This window comes from Eriocheir sinensis, chromosome 22 (genome assembly GCF_024679095.1).
Source record: "Eriocheir sinensis breed Jianghai 21 chromosome 22, ASM2467909v1, whole genome shotgun sequence".
Lineage (NCBI taxonomy): Eukaryota > Metazoa > Arthropoda > Malacostraca > Decapoda > Varunidae > Eriocheir > Eriocheir sinensis.
This window is the reverse complement of record NC_066530.1, coordinates 2,601,913-2,616,506: the sequence shown is the minus strand read 5'-3', so window position 1 is coordinate 2,616,506 and position 14,594 is coordinate 2,601,913. Positions and strand designations below refer to the sequence as shown.

At 41.1% G+C, this 14,594-nt stretch overlaps 1 protein-coding gene across 1 annotated transcript in view; it reads right to left on the bottom strand.

The window, feature by feature from the left end:
- Positions 1–3,674, bottom strand: part of LOC127002280 (putative neural-cadherin 2) — a gene marked incomplete at its 5' end in the record, with an annotated part of 52,945 nt that extends 49,271 nt beyond the window's left edge. Inside the window, 2 exons of the mRNA XM_050868092.1 lie at positions 891–1,006; positions 3,530–3,674. Of these exons, the coding sequence (XP_050724049.1) occupies positions 891–1,006; positions 3,530–3,674 (261 nt within the window). The remainder of the gene's footprint in view (positions 1–890; positions 1,007–3,529) is intronic.
- Between the last annotated feature and the right edge of the window lie 10,920 nt (positions 3,675–14,594).

Below are 14,594 nucleotides of genomic sequence, written 5' to 3'. Positions count from 1 at the left end.
GCATTTAGCTCCGATATCTGCGGCAAAGAGAGGGAGAGAAAAATATCCAGAAATATAACGTCATCAATAGTTTCTCAACACAGGTGCAGAAAAAGATTTTTTACTCCGATCTTTTTTTTCACTTCGTGGAAAATTATTTAAAGGGGAAAATGGGTCAAGCCTCACTTTGCCTTATAATAGTACAACTTAAAGACAACATACACTTAGAATAAAACCGTGCACACTTTACTTCAATTTTCTATATTTATTCGGCATTGTTCGGAAGGAAATATGACACTGCGCGCACCGGTTTTGGCTGCAACAATTCAATACTTCAGCTTCAATACGTATGCCATAGAGACAGAAAGATGAGAATAAAAAATACTATGTTGTTGGCCGTTTACATTTTCAAGGCCGTTCTATTTCCATATATGTGAATAAAAAAAGGGAAAATGTATAAATGCTCCCTTATCTTCGTAACACCACAGCTTCAATCTCTGCGACGAAAAGAGAAAGGGAGATAAAGATGTGTATAGGTAAATATAGAGAAAAATATACACTGAAGTACAAGGTCGTCAATAATTTATAAGGTAAAGATCTTACTTCTATTTAATTGGTGGGAAAGATAAAATAGGGGTACATGAAAATCCCATCTTGTCACTGCCATTCTTCAACTTTAAGATAAAACTTACTGCCTAAAGCAAAACTGCACACACGATCCTAAGGTGCTATATTTATTTTACTTCAACGGAACTGAGCAGACAAAAAGACATTTATAAATCTTTCGTGTCGTTGTAACTGTTCAGCTTCAACTTGCATGCAGCGCGTGGAGCGGCAGAGGAATAAAATCTGGAACTACAACGTCGTCAATCATGTCGGACAAGTCCAGTGTTGCAGCGACGGAGACTCACCTGTTGCTGGAGCTCGTAGTCGAGGGGCCGCAGGAGGGAGAGGGTTCCCGTGGACGCGTCCAGGTGGAAGAGGCCGTCCTCGTTACCTTGACTGATCGTGTACCTCACCGTCTCGCCTGAGGGAAGGAAGACACCAGCACTCAGCGCCCACACGAGTTAATGTGTTGATGTCTGGGACTTTCATCTTATCGAGATATATGGATGGAACGTTAAAGACATAGAGAAACCAAGGTAAACGTCCCTATACTTATTAAATGAACGAAGACGCCAGACACTCAACGCCCACGCAAGTTGTCTGACCTGCACAGATGTAACGAAAAGACTTCAAGAAATTATTACAAACGATTCTATGCTTATTATTAAGTGAAACAAAGACACCAGACACTCAGCGCCCACACCTGTTGTTTGAGCTTTACAGATATAACGTTAAAGATTTAAAGAAACTATCACAAACGCATCTGTGTATATTATTAAATGAAACAAAGACACCAGACACTCAGCACCCACACGTGTTGTTTGAGCTTTACAGATAAAAAATTATAACGTTAAAGATTTAAAGAGACTATCACAAACGCATCTATGTATATTATTAAATGAAACAAAGACACCAGACACTCAGCGCCCACACGTGTTGTTTGGCCTTTTCAGATATAACGTTAAAGATTTAAAGAAACTATCACAAACGCATCTATGTATATAATTAAATGAAACAAAGACACCAGACACTCAGCACCCACACCTGTTGTTTGGCCTTTACAGATATAACGTTAAAGATTTAAAGAAACTATCACAAACGCATCTGTGTATATTACTAAGTGAAACAAAGACACCAGACACTCAGCGCCCACACGTGTTGCTGTTTGAGACTTTCACATCTTCGCGATACACTGATGTAGCGTTAAGACAAAGAGAAACTATTACAAACGCGTCTATGATTATTTAATGAAGCAAGGACACACCACACTCAGCGCCCACCAGCATTGTTCCTCGAGACTTTCATTTCACCGCGAGGCACGGATGCAACGTTGCAGACATACAGCAACTCTACGACAAGTGTTTCTGCTGTTATTTAATGAAAGAAGACACGGAACACACCCAGCGCCGCCACGTGTACACAGGAACACTTTTACTTTCATGGTGGAACGAAAAGGTTATTGAGACGCAGTATTTGTAAAACATGAAAAAAAAACAAAAAAAAAACTGGAGACAACGAGGCGCTGAGCAAAATGAAGAAATAAGCTTAGTTGTAATATGATTTGATTTCAAGACAAAACTGGCGAAACTAATACGACACGGTCACCTCGGCAGTAGCTCAACCACACTGGCAAAATGGAAGAATTATAAACCTAAAAAACTATTGGTCTCTTGTCATTTTCTTCAGTTTTGCTTTGTGGGAGCGGCGATTTGAGCACACTTTACATCTCTTGAGGATGGCCACTTGTCTGTCTCGCGTGCCGTAAACAAAGGCCTGACTTTTCTTTTCTTTTTTACAGCAAAGAAAGCAGCTCAAGGTCAAAATCTTATATATGGAAAAAAAGCCCGCTAATCACTGCACCAATAAAGAAAGCAGAAATTAGTGGCCAAAAGAGGACAATTTCGGATGGCATAAATATGAAATACGGATCGTTGGGAGTGTGCAGCAGGAGCAGAGGGCAAGCAGTGCGGCACCTTCGCTTCCTGGGACGAGGAAGGTGAACGAGAGAACAGCCGACATTCGTCATCCAGGCCACGCGTCCTTTATTAATTTCATTCAAGACCTGTCCTCACATGTCTGGCTCGGGTTCAGACTGTTCATATGCACCGTGGCAAAGGATTTCCCTGTTCACACACGCCCAAACATGCACCTGTCTCCTCACCCCCAGCTTAAGGGCGGAAGTCTACAAACGCCGTGGTGAGGGTTATGACTGAAGCTGTTCGTTAGTTAGGTAAGTCATTAGTTCATTCGTTAGACAGCTCGTTAGTTAGCTCGTTAGTTAGCAAATCAAAAAGTTGGGTTGTTCGGTAGCTAATTAGGCAGTCTTTTTTGTAGTTCAGTTTCTTCACCAGTTAGTAATTTATCTATTCATTTAGTTTAAGTAGATAGATTGTAAGTAAGTACATAAGTACGAAATTGGTAGGTATGAAAGTAAGCCAAATACTAAGTGAATTAGTAAAATATTTAGCTAATTAGTTAGGTTACTAACCATAATAATTGAGGCAGGCAGTGGGGCAGTTAGTCACTCTGTCAATCCATTAGTATAGTCAGTTATTCATACAGAACACACGATAAAACACAATGAAAAAGCCTGATCAGTCACAAAAAGAAAACTTAAAACTGCCAAGCCAGTGACAACGCGTGGAACACAAAGCGTTTAAAGTCACTGTCAAATACTACAGTCCAGTGTAATTGGACTGCGGTTCCCCCCGGCCCAACACACGCACCTTCACGCCGCACTCTTACCCTCTCTCACACACACACACACACACACACACACACATACACACACACACACATACACACGCAACTTCACGCCGCACTCTTACCCTCACACACACACACACACACACACACACACACACACACACACACACACACACACACACACACACACACACACACACACACACACACACACACACACACACACACACACACATACCTTCCAGCCGCACCCTGGCGGACAGCCGCAGCAGGTGGTCTTGGCGGGTGTTCTCAGGCACCGTCACCTCGTACTCCGGCTGCTCGAACTCCACCGGGTCGCTGCCCACCAGCTTGGTCACTGCGGATAAGAGGAGAGACACAGTTAGTAATCATGATCAGAATTTAGACTCCTCTTGTACCTGCTCATGTTAACTATCTAGATAAAGCTCGGTTACGGCAGACAAGGAAAGGATGACAGAGGGAGAGACTGAAAAAAAGGTACTAAAGAAGAGAGAAGGTTGTTGGAGAGAGAACACTGAAAAGGATAATAAACAGAAGAAACGATGGATGGAGGAAATAATGAAAATGCATTTGGATAGAGGAAAAGAATGGAGAAAGAGTTTTTAGGACAGGAGGAAAAATGATGGATGAAGAAATTACTGAGAAGGTTCCCAGAGAAAGTGTTTTGGGAGAAAAGACTGTAAAGGATGCCGAACAAGAGAAAGGATAATACAAGAGAAAATCGTCATGTGATATTAAAATAAAAGTGATTAGATTTCCAAAGAATCCGGCACGAGGCTCAGGGCGTGGGGGAACAGGAACACGCAACAACAGTCTAGCCAGAAGGAAAACTAGATATTTCAATCACAATGCGAGTTATATCCTGCTGTCAGTAAATAAAAATAGATAATCTAAGTTACACAAAAAGCACCTAACCGTTCATAATTACAGTGATACGACATGGCAAAGTAAATTACGTGTTCCAGGTAAGAATATTTCCTTCCTTCCCTGTCCTCATTAATCTCCACCACGCCAGTCATGCAGAACTCAGAGTGATTTATTTATTTATTTATTATTTTTTTTTTTACGTCTACGCCTATAGGGCCGGTAAGCTTGCTTGAGGGGCCTGGATGGTAGTCTGTCTCAGCCCGTCATGGCGCAGGCAAGTGTTTATAGTGGCGCCATCCTCTCTTGGCTCATGCTGCCCCCCGGAACTCGTTCTTGATTCATTTGGACGGTTTCCTCTAGAGTCCGGGTTGATGGGTGGTCTTCAGGACAGCATGTGGGTAGTTTTAAGCCACTCGGCGGTGACACTGAAAATTCCGAGGTGGTAGCGTGGGGATTCGAACTCGCGTCGTCCATCACGCGGTGAATGTGGGCCCAACACGCTACCACTCAGCCACCGCCTACCCGATGAACTGAACGATGAACTGCAAAGACCTTTCACCGAGAGTCTACTAGGAAAAACAATTAAATGTCTTGCACAAACTATAATACTTGTGTGAAAACGTTCGCATTCCCTTTGCAAACATTTTATTACGGCACGATGCTAAAAAAAAGTGTACCTATTGCAATCAACCTTTAACCTCTCTCTCTCTCTCTCTCTCTCTCTCTCTCTCTCTCTCTCTCTCTCTCTCTCTCTCTCTCTCTCTCTCGTTATCACTAGTTCCTGAGTCTGTAAATCTATATTATGTAACTAGATGCGTGATGAGTAACAATAGGCTTTTCATTATTAGTTTACTCAGAACAACAACTATTATAGATACAACTCTCTCTCTCTCTCTCTCTCTCTCTCTCTCTCTCTCTCTCTCTCTCTCTCTCTCTACCTACCTACCTGTAAACGCCCATTTTATTATTAGAACTACTACATACTAACTCCAGGGCTACGATAAAACTCTCCGTAACAATTGCCCCCCCCACCCCCCCGCCTCCCCCTCACAACTCCCTGCCACTGTAAACTTCCGTAAAAACTTCGGAGGAGACGATCAGCAAAAATCCTTCCTTTCCATCGCGAGCTCAGTCAGTGGATGAGCGCCAGTATTTACGACAGCACAGCGTTACCAATATGTCCCGCGTTATTGAATACAGTTAATTAGTTGCTGAGTTCACTGACCATATAAAAATGCAATAATAAACAATTACAATGAAACGTAAAATACTGCATGGTCCGTTTCAAAAGCACATTTCAAATTGTTAATATAGCATCAACACACGATATAAAAAAGGAGTAATTGGTGATATAATTTCCCCCTCTCTCCTCCCCTCTCCCGCCTCCTCGTCATTAGCCCCTCCAGCGTCAGACATATTATTGCTAACACACATTTACCCGTGCGAGCGACGCCGTAAAACTCACCCGCTTGATCCACGCCCCTGCAATTGATTATAATTAACCCTTGAATTCAATACATGTGTTTATTTTCGCCGTCACAACAGTAACAGAAATGCGTATTTTATCAATAAAATCCGCTGCCTGTACTGTAGCTTATCTGCGAGCGTGTTTCCGTGACTGTATTGCCTGCCGTAATTTACTGCGAGTAGGACATTTTTCCCTACTGACTGTATACTGCCTGGAGTAGCTGCTGGCTTATCAGTGTAGTGCAAAGGGTTTTCTACGTGTGACGCCTGCCATGAAAGGTTAATGTAGGTGTGTAATTTACCGATGGATATCTAGTTTTTCCAATTAACTATATTTCCAGGGAAAGCTTGCCAATCACTTCATCACGTGGGTACTGGGGAATGCATCTCGTGTGTGGGGGAGTTACACACACACACACACACACACACACACACACACACACACACACACACACACACACACACACACACACAGCCCTTTTAGACAGAGTGTAGTCTCATTAACTCCCCTCCTCTTACTGACACTTTTTACCCTCTTGATATTTTCATGCTGACTTCTGTTCTGAACTTGACAACTGCATGCCTCCACCTCTCCCGCGGTCTCGATGGACACGACTTTCTACTTTAGCTCATCCATATATTGTTCAAATCCTTTTGCAAGAGCTAACCAGTAACTTCATTCTTTCACCCTTTTCCCTGGCGAACTCTGGGATAGCCTTAGGCCGGTGTCACACTGGGCGGTTTCGCCGAGCGGCAAAACCGCTGGGTGAGGAAGGGCGGCGGCGCCGCCTAACCAGTACCATGTCACACTTTGGCGGTTTCGCCGCGCGGCAGCGCTAACCTCAAGGTTGTTTGTGTCCTTGCAGCAGAAGGATTACTTAAAGAGCCAACATGTCTGAGAAATTGGGTTCACCCATTTCATGCTGAGAGGGAAACTAGTGAAAAGTTTGAGAAGTTTTATGAGAATAGTGGGTGTTCGTGAGCTCTGATCTCAGTCCAAGGGCACATTGCATTCAAGTTAGAAATCGAGCAAACAGGGTATTGGGTTTTATTTCAAGGAGCGTAAGCAAAAGCGCCGAAGTCTTCCTCAAACTATATTTAGCATTAGTTAGACTTCATCTTGATTATGCGGTTCAGTTCTGGTCACCTTACTATAGAATGGATATAAACATGTTAGAATCGGTGCAGAGAAGGATGACTAAGATGATTCAAGGGTTACGAAACTTGCCATATACGAGGAAAGACTCACACAGTTAAACTTGCATTCTCTAGAAAGGCGAAGGGTGCGTGGAGACATGATCGAGGTTTATAAATGGATGAAGGGCTGTAGTAAGGGGGATATTAAAAAGGTTCTGTTGGTAAGAGAACCGGGTAGAACACGAAGTATTGGGTTTAAACTGGATAAATTCAGATGCAACAGGGAACTAGGCAAAAAAAGGTTTACTAACAAAGTGGTAGATGAGTGGAACAGGCTGAGGAGTCATGTGGTGAGTGCCAGTACAATTGTCGCATTAACGAAAAATAGATTAGATAAATTCATAGACAGTGATATTAGGTGGGGTTAGATTCACGGGAGCTTAAGTTCAAAGGAGCTGCCTTGTACAGGCCTATCGGCCTTTTGCAGACTCGTACGTTCTTATGTTCTTATGTTCTTTTACCGAATGACCTAGGCTTCATTTGATAAATTGCTGCAAGTTCTAAGGCCTCACATCTCCAAACAAAGCACACAGTTCAGGAGGGCAATATCTGCCGAGGAAAGACTGACAATTACACTAATTGAATAAACAAATCAACGTCAGACATGATGGTCGACCGCGCGGCGGAGCCACCCAGTGTGACCACGTGCATTGAACTGTGTGTTGTGTCCTCAACCGCGGCGGGAAGCGGCAGCGCGGTTCTGCTGCAGCATACTGCGGTGGTGGGCGGCTGCCGCGCGGTAAAACCGCCCAGTGTGACACCTCCAATTGGTTTGTGTGTTATCGCAAAAGCGGCGAAACCGCGCGGCAAAACCGGCTAGTGTGACACCGGCCTTACTTCGCCGGTATTTCATCCTGCCTACGACTTGAACGTTTTCAAGGGGTGAGTATCAAGACACCTTTCCCACAGAATCTGATCCTCTCTTTCGGCTGCTGTAGCTGTCCTCTATTTGTGGGAGCAGTGCTATAGAGGGCCATTTTGTATTGTCGTTCTTTTTGCCCTTGAGCTGCCTCCTTTACTGTAAAAAATGTGGTATCTAGACTTTTCTACTTACAACAGTTGCTATTAAAAATGAATCCAAGTGAGTTACCCTGCTAATGTTGCCTGATGGTTTTCTTACCACTCCATCGGGTTTATTCAAGAAGCAGTAATAATATCAGTAGTAGTAGTAGTGGTAGTGGTAGTAGTAGTAGTAGTAGTAGTAATTGTAGTAGTAGTAGTAGTAGTAGTAGTAGTAGTAGTAGTAGTAGTAGTAGTAGTAGTAGTAATACTAGTAATAGTAGTAGGATGATCAGCAACAGTAACAACAGGACTCGCCAATAGCAGTACAGCAGCAGCAGGAACAGTAACGGTAGCAGAAGAGGCAATAGAAAACAGAAGGAAAAGAAATGGGAGTAACATTAAGGGCGACAGCAATAACAACAACAGTAACACCACCATCAGGAGCAGCAGGGAGTGTTTTCTTTTATTTCGTCGTTTCACTCTTGTCAGGTTGATGGCGGGGCTGCGGGTTGGCCACTTCACGGCACATTTTCGTGGGCTGCTGCGAGACTCGAGTGGCCTCCCCGCAATAGCCTTCACTCCGGCCTGCTCTTGTGTAGCTGTGGCCGCCACTTTCATATTGTATTTGAAATCACGTTCTTGGCCATTACGACGTCAAGCTTAAGAATGTTTTACGTGTATTTTGGATTTATTTTTTCTTTCGCGGTTGTTGAAGGTTAAAAAATGCGATAAAAGAACACATTGAAATTTAGTAGTGCAGTTTTACGTACCGAGAACACAATATATTCACATTTCTTCCATGTACTCTTTTATAATCACCCTTTTTTTTTTTAGCAACAGTCTCCTTCAGCACTTTTGTTTACCTTATACGAAGCAGCTCAAGGCCAGAGACAAAAACCAAAAAGCAAAAGCCAGCTACAAAAACCAAAAAAGCCCGCTACGAAGAACAAAAAGCCGGCAACAAAAAATGAAAAGCCCATTAACATAACAAAAAACAAAAAGCCTGCTACCTGTTTTTTCTACTTTTCCTTTTTTTCTTTCTTTTTTTCTGTTGTTTTCTTTCTCTTATCTCGATTTTTCTTCTTCTTCTTCTTCTTCTTCTTCTTCTTCTTCTTCTTCTTCTTCTTCGTTTCATTGTAATTTCTCCCTCTCCTTCTGCTTCCTCTTCATTTCTTCTTTTTTGTTCTTCTTTTTCGTCTTTTCGTTTTTTCTTAGCTTCTTATTTTACCAACACTTTAATTCATCGATGACCCACAAGAGTCTTCTAAAAACTCATACTCCTTTAGAGTGTATTTTTTTTCTACATTTCTTCTTCCTCTTTATTTATTTTCCCTGTTTTTTTTATTCCTCTTATCTTGATTTTTCTTCAATTTTTCTCCTCCTTCTTCTTCTTCTTCTTTTCTTCACTTCATTGTTTTTTCTCCCTTTCCTGCTTCATTTTCATTTCTTCTTATTGCTCATTTGTTTCGTCTCTTTTCGTTTTCTTCTCTTAACTTTTCTTGATGTTGTTGTTGTTGTTGTTGTTGTTGTTGTTGTTGTTGTTGTTGTTGTTGTTGTTGTTGTTGCTGCTCTTCTTCTTCTCCTTTTCTCCTCTTTCGTTTTTTCTCCCTCTTCTGATTCTTCATTCTTCTTTTTATCATCACTTTCAATCATCGCTGAGCTGCACGATTGAAGAGTGTGCACTGTTATTCGGCATACCTTTTAATCTTCCCCCGGGCACTCGGATCATTCTACTAACATCTATTTTCACCAGTACCTTCAATCATCTCAGACCAACACGATTCTTCTCCTCCAGAACCCACCCTCTCCATGTTGTGCTCGGATCAAAGCCTCGCACCATTCACACAGCTCAAAATTTCACCTGTCTGGCAGATCAGCAACTTTTATATACCTTCGACCGCCGCTCCCTGTCCACAATAGATCGGCGAGTTCCTTTTCCTCTCTGAAGGCTGGCTGAACCGAAAGGAAAGGGAAAGAAAAAGCTATTGAGAAAGAGATCGACAGATAGATAGATAGAGAGGGAGAGCTATGCAACTAGAAAACAAGTTACGTCAGCCCAAGAAGGGAGCGTAAGTGACTCTTTCATGTCTCTTTGGTTGCCCAGTTCACTGACTCCCTGACTGACTGGCTGACCGGAGACTGAGAAGAAGGAGCCTCTCTCTCTCTCTCTCTCTCTCTCTCTCTCTCTCTCTCTCTCTCTCTCTCTCTCTCTCTCTCTCTCTCTCTCTCTCTCTCTCTCTCTCTTGTTGTTTCTATGTTTAAATTTTCGTTGTTATTTCAAATTGCTTTATATTTGCCTCTTTTAATTTTTTTCTTAGCTTTTCTTTATTCTTGTCCTGATTCTTTTTTAACTTTTCTTCTTTTCTCTCCTCTTTCTTCTTCCTCCTCTTCCTCCTCTTCCAATTCCTTCTTCTTCTTCTTCTTCTAATCCTCCTCCTCCTCCTCCTCCTCCTTCCTCTCCTATTTCTTCTTCATTCCTTTTTCTTTTCCTTTTTTTCTCCAATTTCTGTATTTTTCTCCTTTTTCCTCTTTCTTTGTCTTCATCTCTTCTTTCTCCTCCTTTCGAAATCACACTATTGGTCACGCTGCTGTAAAAATGATTGCTATTCCGGAGGTGATCAAATTCACTCTCTCCTTTCTTCCTCCTGTCTGTCTCTGTCCGTCGGTCTGTCTGCCAAGAATAGCTGTTGTGCGGAAAGTTGAAAATTGATTACCGCGCGGGGAAAATGTCTGTTCCTTGACCGCTGTTTTTAAGAGAGACCATTTTTCCTATCTTTCTCTTCCTCTGTCTGTCGGCTAGGAGGAGGTTTTGAGTGGATGTTGAATATATTTTTTTTTCTTTTCAGTAAACAAAGCAACTCCCTCCCGAAATTGACCCCTCTTTCGGCCACCTCTTTGGATTATTTTTAGGAGCAGCGAGTAGCGTTTATTTTTTTTTATTATTGTTTCCTATTTTTCGTGCCCTTGAGCTGTCTCCTTTGTTAAAAAAAAAAAAAAAAAGTGTCAAAACCGTAAAGAAGAGTTTTTTTTTTTTTTTTGTCTGTCTTAGCGTGTGTCTGTATACTTGTCTATCACTTTGTTTGTCTATCATGGTGTTTGTCTGTCAATGTCTGTCTGTTTGTCTAACCGTCTCTGTTTCCCTGTTTGTCTGTCTGTCTGCCTTTCTTTTTCTCTGCATTTCCGTCCGTCTGTCTGTCTATTTGTCTGTTCCTCTCGCTGTCTATATGTTTGTCTGTCTGTCTGTTTCTGTCTCTAGCTGTCTTTACGTCTCTCTCTCTCTCTCTCTCTCTCTCTCTCTCTCTCTCTCTCTCTCTCTCTCTCTCTCTCTCTCTCTCTCTCTCTCTCTCTCTCTCTCTCTCCTATCAAAATCATGTGTTTCATCCTTCACTTTTCTCAGTATCGATTTTCCTCTTTTTTTATGATATTATATGAGGTAAAATATAGTCTTTTATCAAGCCTCACACCTTGTTGACACGAGACGCCTTTGTCTTCGCCTTTCCTTTCCTTGAACGTTTGCCTCAGTTTTCTCACCTTCGTAAAACAGCTCAGGTATAAATAAAATATACACGGAGATGGTCCTATGTTTAATTTGGATGTTTGGCGGGTAAATTTCAATATATAAGACTTTTCCTTCAATATATATTTTTCTTTCTCTTCCTATTTTCTATGGTTTCTCTTGCTTCTTTCTTCTGCTCTTACCTACATTTTCAACTATTTCATTTTTTTCCATTTCAAAATATCTATCTGAGTATTTCTATTTCTGTTCCTGGTATTTTTTTTTCCATCTTTCTTCGTCTTTTTCTTCTTTCATTCAATTTTTCTTTCTTCTCATTTAAGTGTCTGTGGTTCCTATTTTTTTTCTTTCTCCATATATTTGTTTTAGTCTTTCTTCTCCGTCGTAAACATTTTTCTATATTCCTCTTACTAATTTTTTTCTATTTCTTAATCTCATACTATTTATCTCATGTCGTTTCTCCGTTTTTTGTTTGCTTTTATATTTTTTCATCCGAATTTTGTTTTTCTCTTATATTTTTTTCTAGTTTTTCTTTAAATTTGTATTCGCTATTCTTTCCACTTTTTTTCTTTTGCATTATCATTTCTTTCTCTTCAGAATATGGATAAAAAAGATGTCTGTATTTCCTTCCATTTTCAAAGTGTGTCTGTATTTAACCCTTAACTTTAAACTACCAACAGTAATGAGTATTTCAGAAGGCGGGAAGCAAGCAACCACGACCTCCAGCACTCAAACAAACACTAGCAAAAACAAAGCAACGCGGATAAAAAACAAACAATTACAAGCAACACTTCCCTCTCTTACATACATCGGCGGGGAAGGAAGGAGAGTATGGCGTTGAGAAAGGCGGAGACATTGTTCACGTCCTGTCTCATTATTTCCCCGAGGAGGGCGTCGTGGCAGGGAGAGGGAGCGTCTGGAGGTGAAGAAGGAGAAGGACGGGAAGAGGAAAAGGGAAATGGAGAGGTAACGAGGGAGAGGGAGAAGTGGTTGGGGAATGGGAAAGGCAGAGGAGGGAAAGGGAGAGGCAGAGAAAGAGGGAGGAGGGGAAGAGGGAAAGGGAAAGGGAAAGGTAATGAGGGAGAGGGAGAAGTGGTTGGGGAATGGGAGAGGCAGAGGAAGAGGGAAAGGGAGAGGGAAAAGGAGAAAGAGAGAGGAAGAGGGGAAAATTTCACTGTTTTCCTCTCCGTATTTTCACGACATTTTCACTCTGTCGTTCTGTGTCTGTTTATGTATTCCTTTCCCCATTTTCTTTACACTCCGTCTCTATTTTCTTTGGATTTCCACTGTATCTTCCTTTATTTCCTTACATTTTCACTGTGTTGTTTTGTATATATCTGCATTTTCACTGTATCCGTATATTCATTTTTTTCTATGTCTTTTTATTTCTTTTTTTCATGTTTATTTTTTCGTTTTTTCAGTTTCTACTTTTTTCTTTTTCTTTCCTTACGTTTCTGCTTTTTTTTTTCTTTTTCAGTTTATTTCTTCTTACTCCTTCTTACTTTTCTTTGTTTTTTTTTACTTCATGTCCTGATTCTTGTTCAACTTTTCTTTTTCTCTTTCTTTTCTTCTCTGTTTATCATTGTCTTTTCATTCTATTTCTCCTCATTTCATTATATTTTCAATCTATGTGTCTCTGTACGCCCTTCACTACCTCCTGTATTTTCTTATATTTTCAAGCTATGACTCTGTATATCATTGCTTTCTTCACTGTATCTCTGCTTAATTCCTTTCATTTCCACTGTCTCTTTGTACATCCCTGCATTTTCTTTATCTTTCCGTATTTTCTTATTGCTTCCCTCAACATCCTTCACTACCTCCGTATTTTCTTATATTTTCAAGCTATGACTCTGTATATCATTGCTTTCTGCACTGTATCTCTGCTTATTTCCTTTCATTTCCACTGTCTCTTTGTACATACCTGCATTTTATTAATCTTTTCTTATTTTCTTATTGCTTCCCTCAACATCCTTCACTACCTCCGTATTTTCTTATATTTTCAAGCTATGACTCTGTATATCATTGCTTTCTTCACTGTATCTCTGCTTAATTCCTTTCATTTCCACTGTCTCTTTGTACATCCCTGCATTTTCTTTATCTTTCCTTATTTTCTTATTGCCTCCCTCTCTCTCTATGTTCTTGCATTAACTGTATCTCTCTTCGTACTTCTTCAGCTTTCCTTGTCTGTTTGTATTTCCGTGGCTTTTCACTGTTTACCTCCGCGTTTCCTTGTTTCTTCGGCATATGTTTCATTGTTTGTTCTCTTTTCACCGTTTCGAGTTAACGTTAAGCACCCTTCTTTAAACCTTCGAAAACACATACACGTAGGAATTGATTGTATGAACTACGTATACTTTTTAATATATGTCAACCTTTTAGTAATACATTCTTTTATATTTCCCTTTCGCCTTTTTTCTATTTCCTATTCTTATGTTATTTCTCTCTCATGTTCTTTCTCCTATTTATTCCCAGGTGTATTATTTATCTCACCTGCTCTTTCTCACAATTATTTTCTACTCTTATGTTATTTATCTCATGTTCTTTCTCAGACTTATCGCTAGGTATATTTACTTTACACTATATCTTCACAGTTTGTTTGTAAATCTTTCCCTGCAGGGTTTAGGTGGTTCTCCCCGCGGGTCTTACTCATGTTCAAGACCTTCTATTCGTCTCCTCTTAAGCATCACTAAGCACCGCCTAAGTTTCTTAAAGACACAAGTATTACCATAATCCTCTGACGTTCTTCATGACAACATTACTCAGCGCTCTCTCTCTCTCTCTCTCTCTCTCTCTCTCTCTCTCTCTCTCTCTCTCTCTCTCTCTCTCTCTCTGTAATTTCATATATCCGTCTTGTCTAATCTCATAACTTTTCTTCTCATATCTTTCTTGGCCTTTCTCCACACACACACACACACACACACACACACACACACACACACACACACACACACGCGCGCGCGCGCACAGGTAGTGCATAAACAAATATCCACCGAAGACAAACGAAAGAAAAAGGACAGCCCCGGAATGAAACAACAACAAAACAACAGCAGCGACAACATGAAGAGGCACTCGCCACAAAACCAAAAAAGTTGACAATAAAGAGAAAAAGATCCCTCCTCCACCTCCACCTCCTCCCCCACAAACGGGATCGGTGTGCTAACCCGTCCGGGACACACATGATTAAAATTTTAAGCAGCAGCTTCGAGTCGTTGTTCACGGCAGGGAACATGGACTA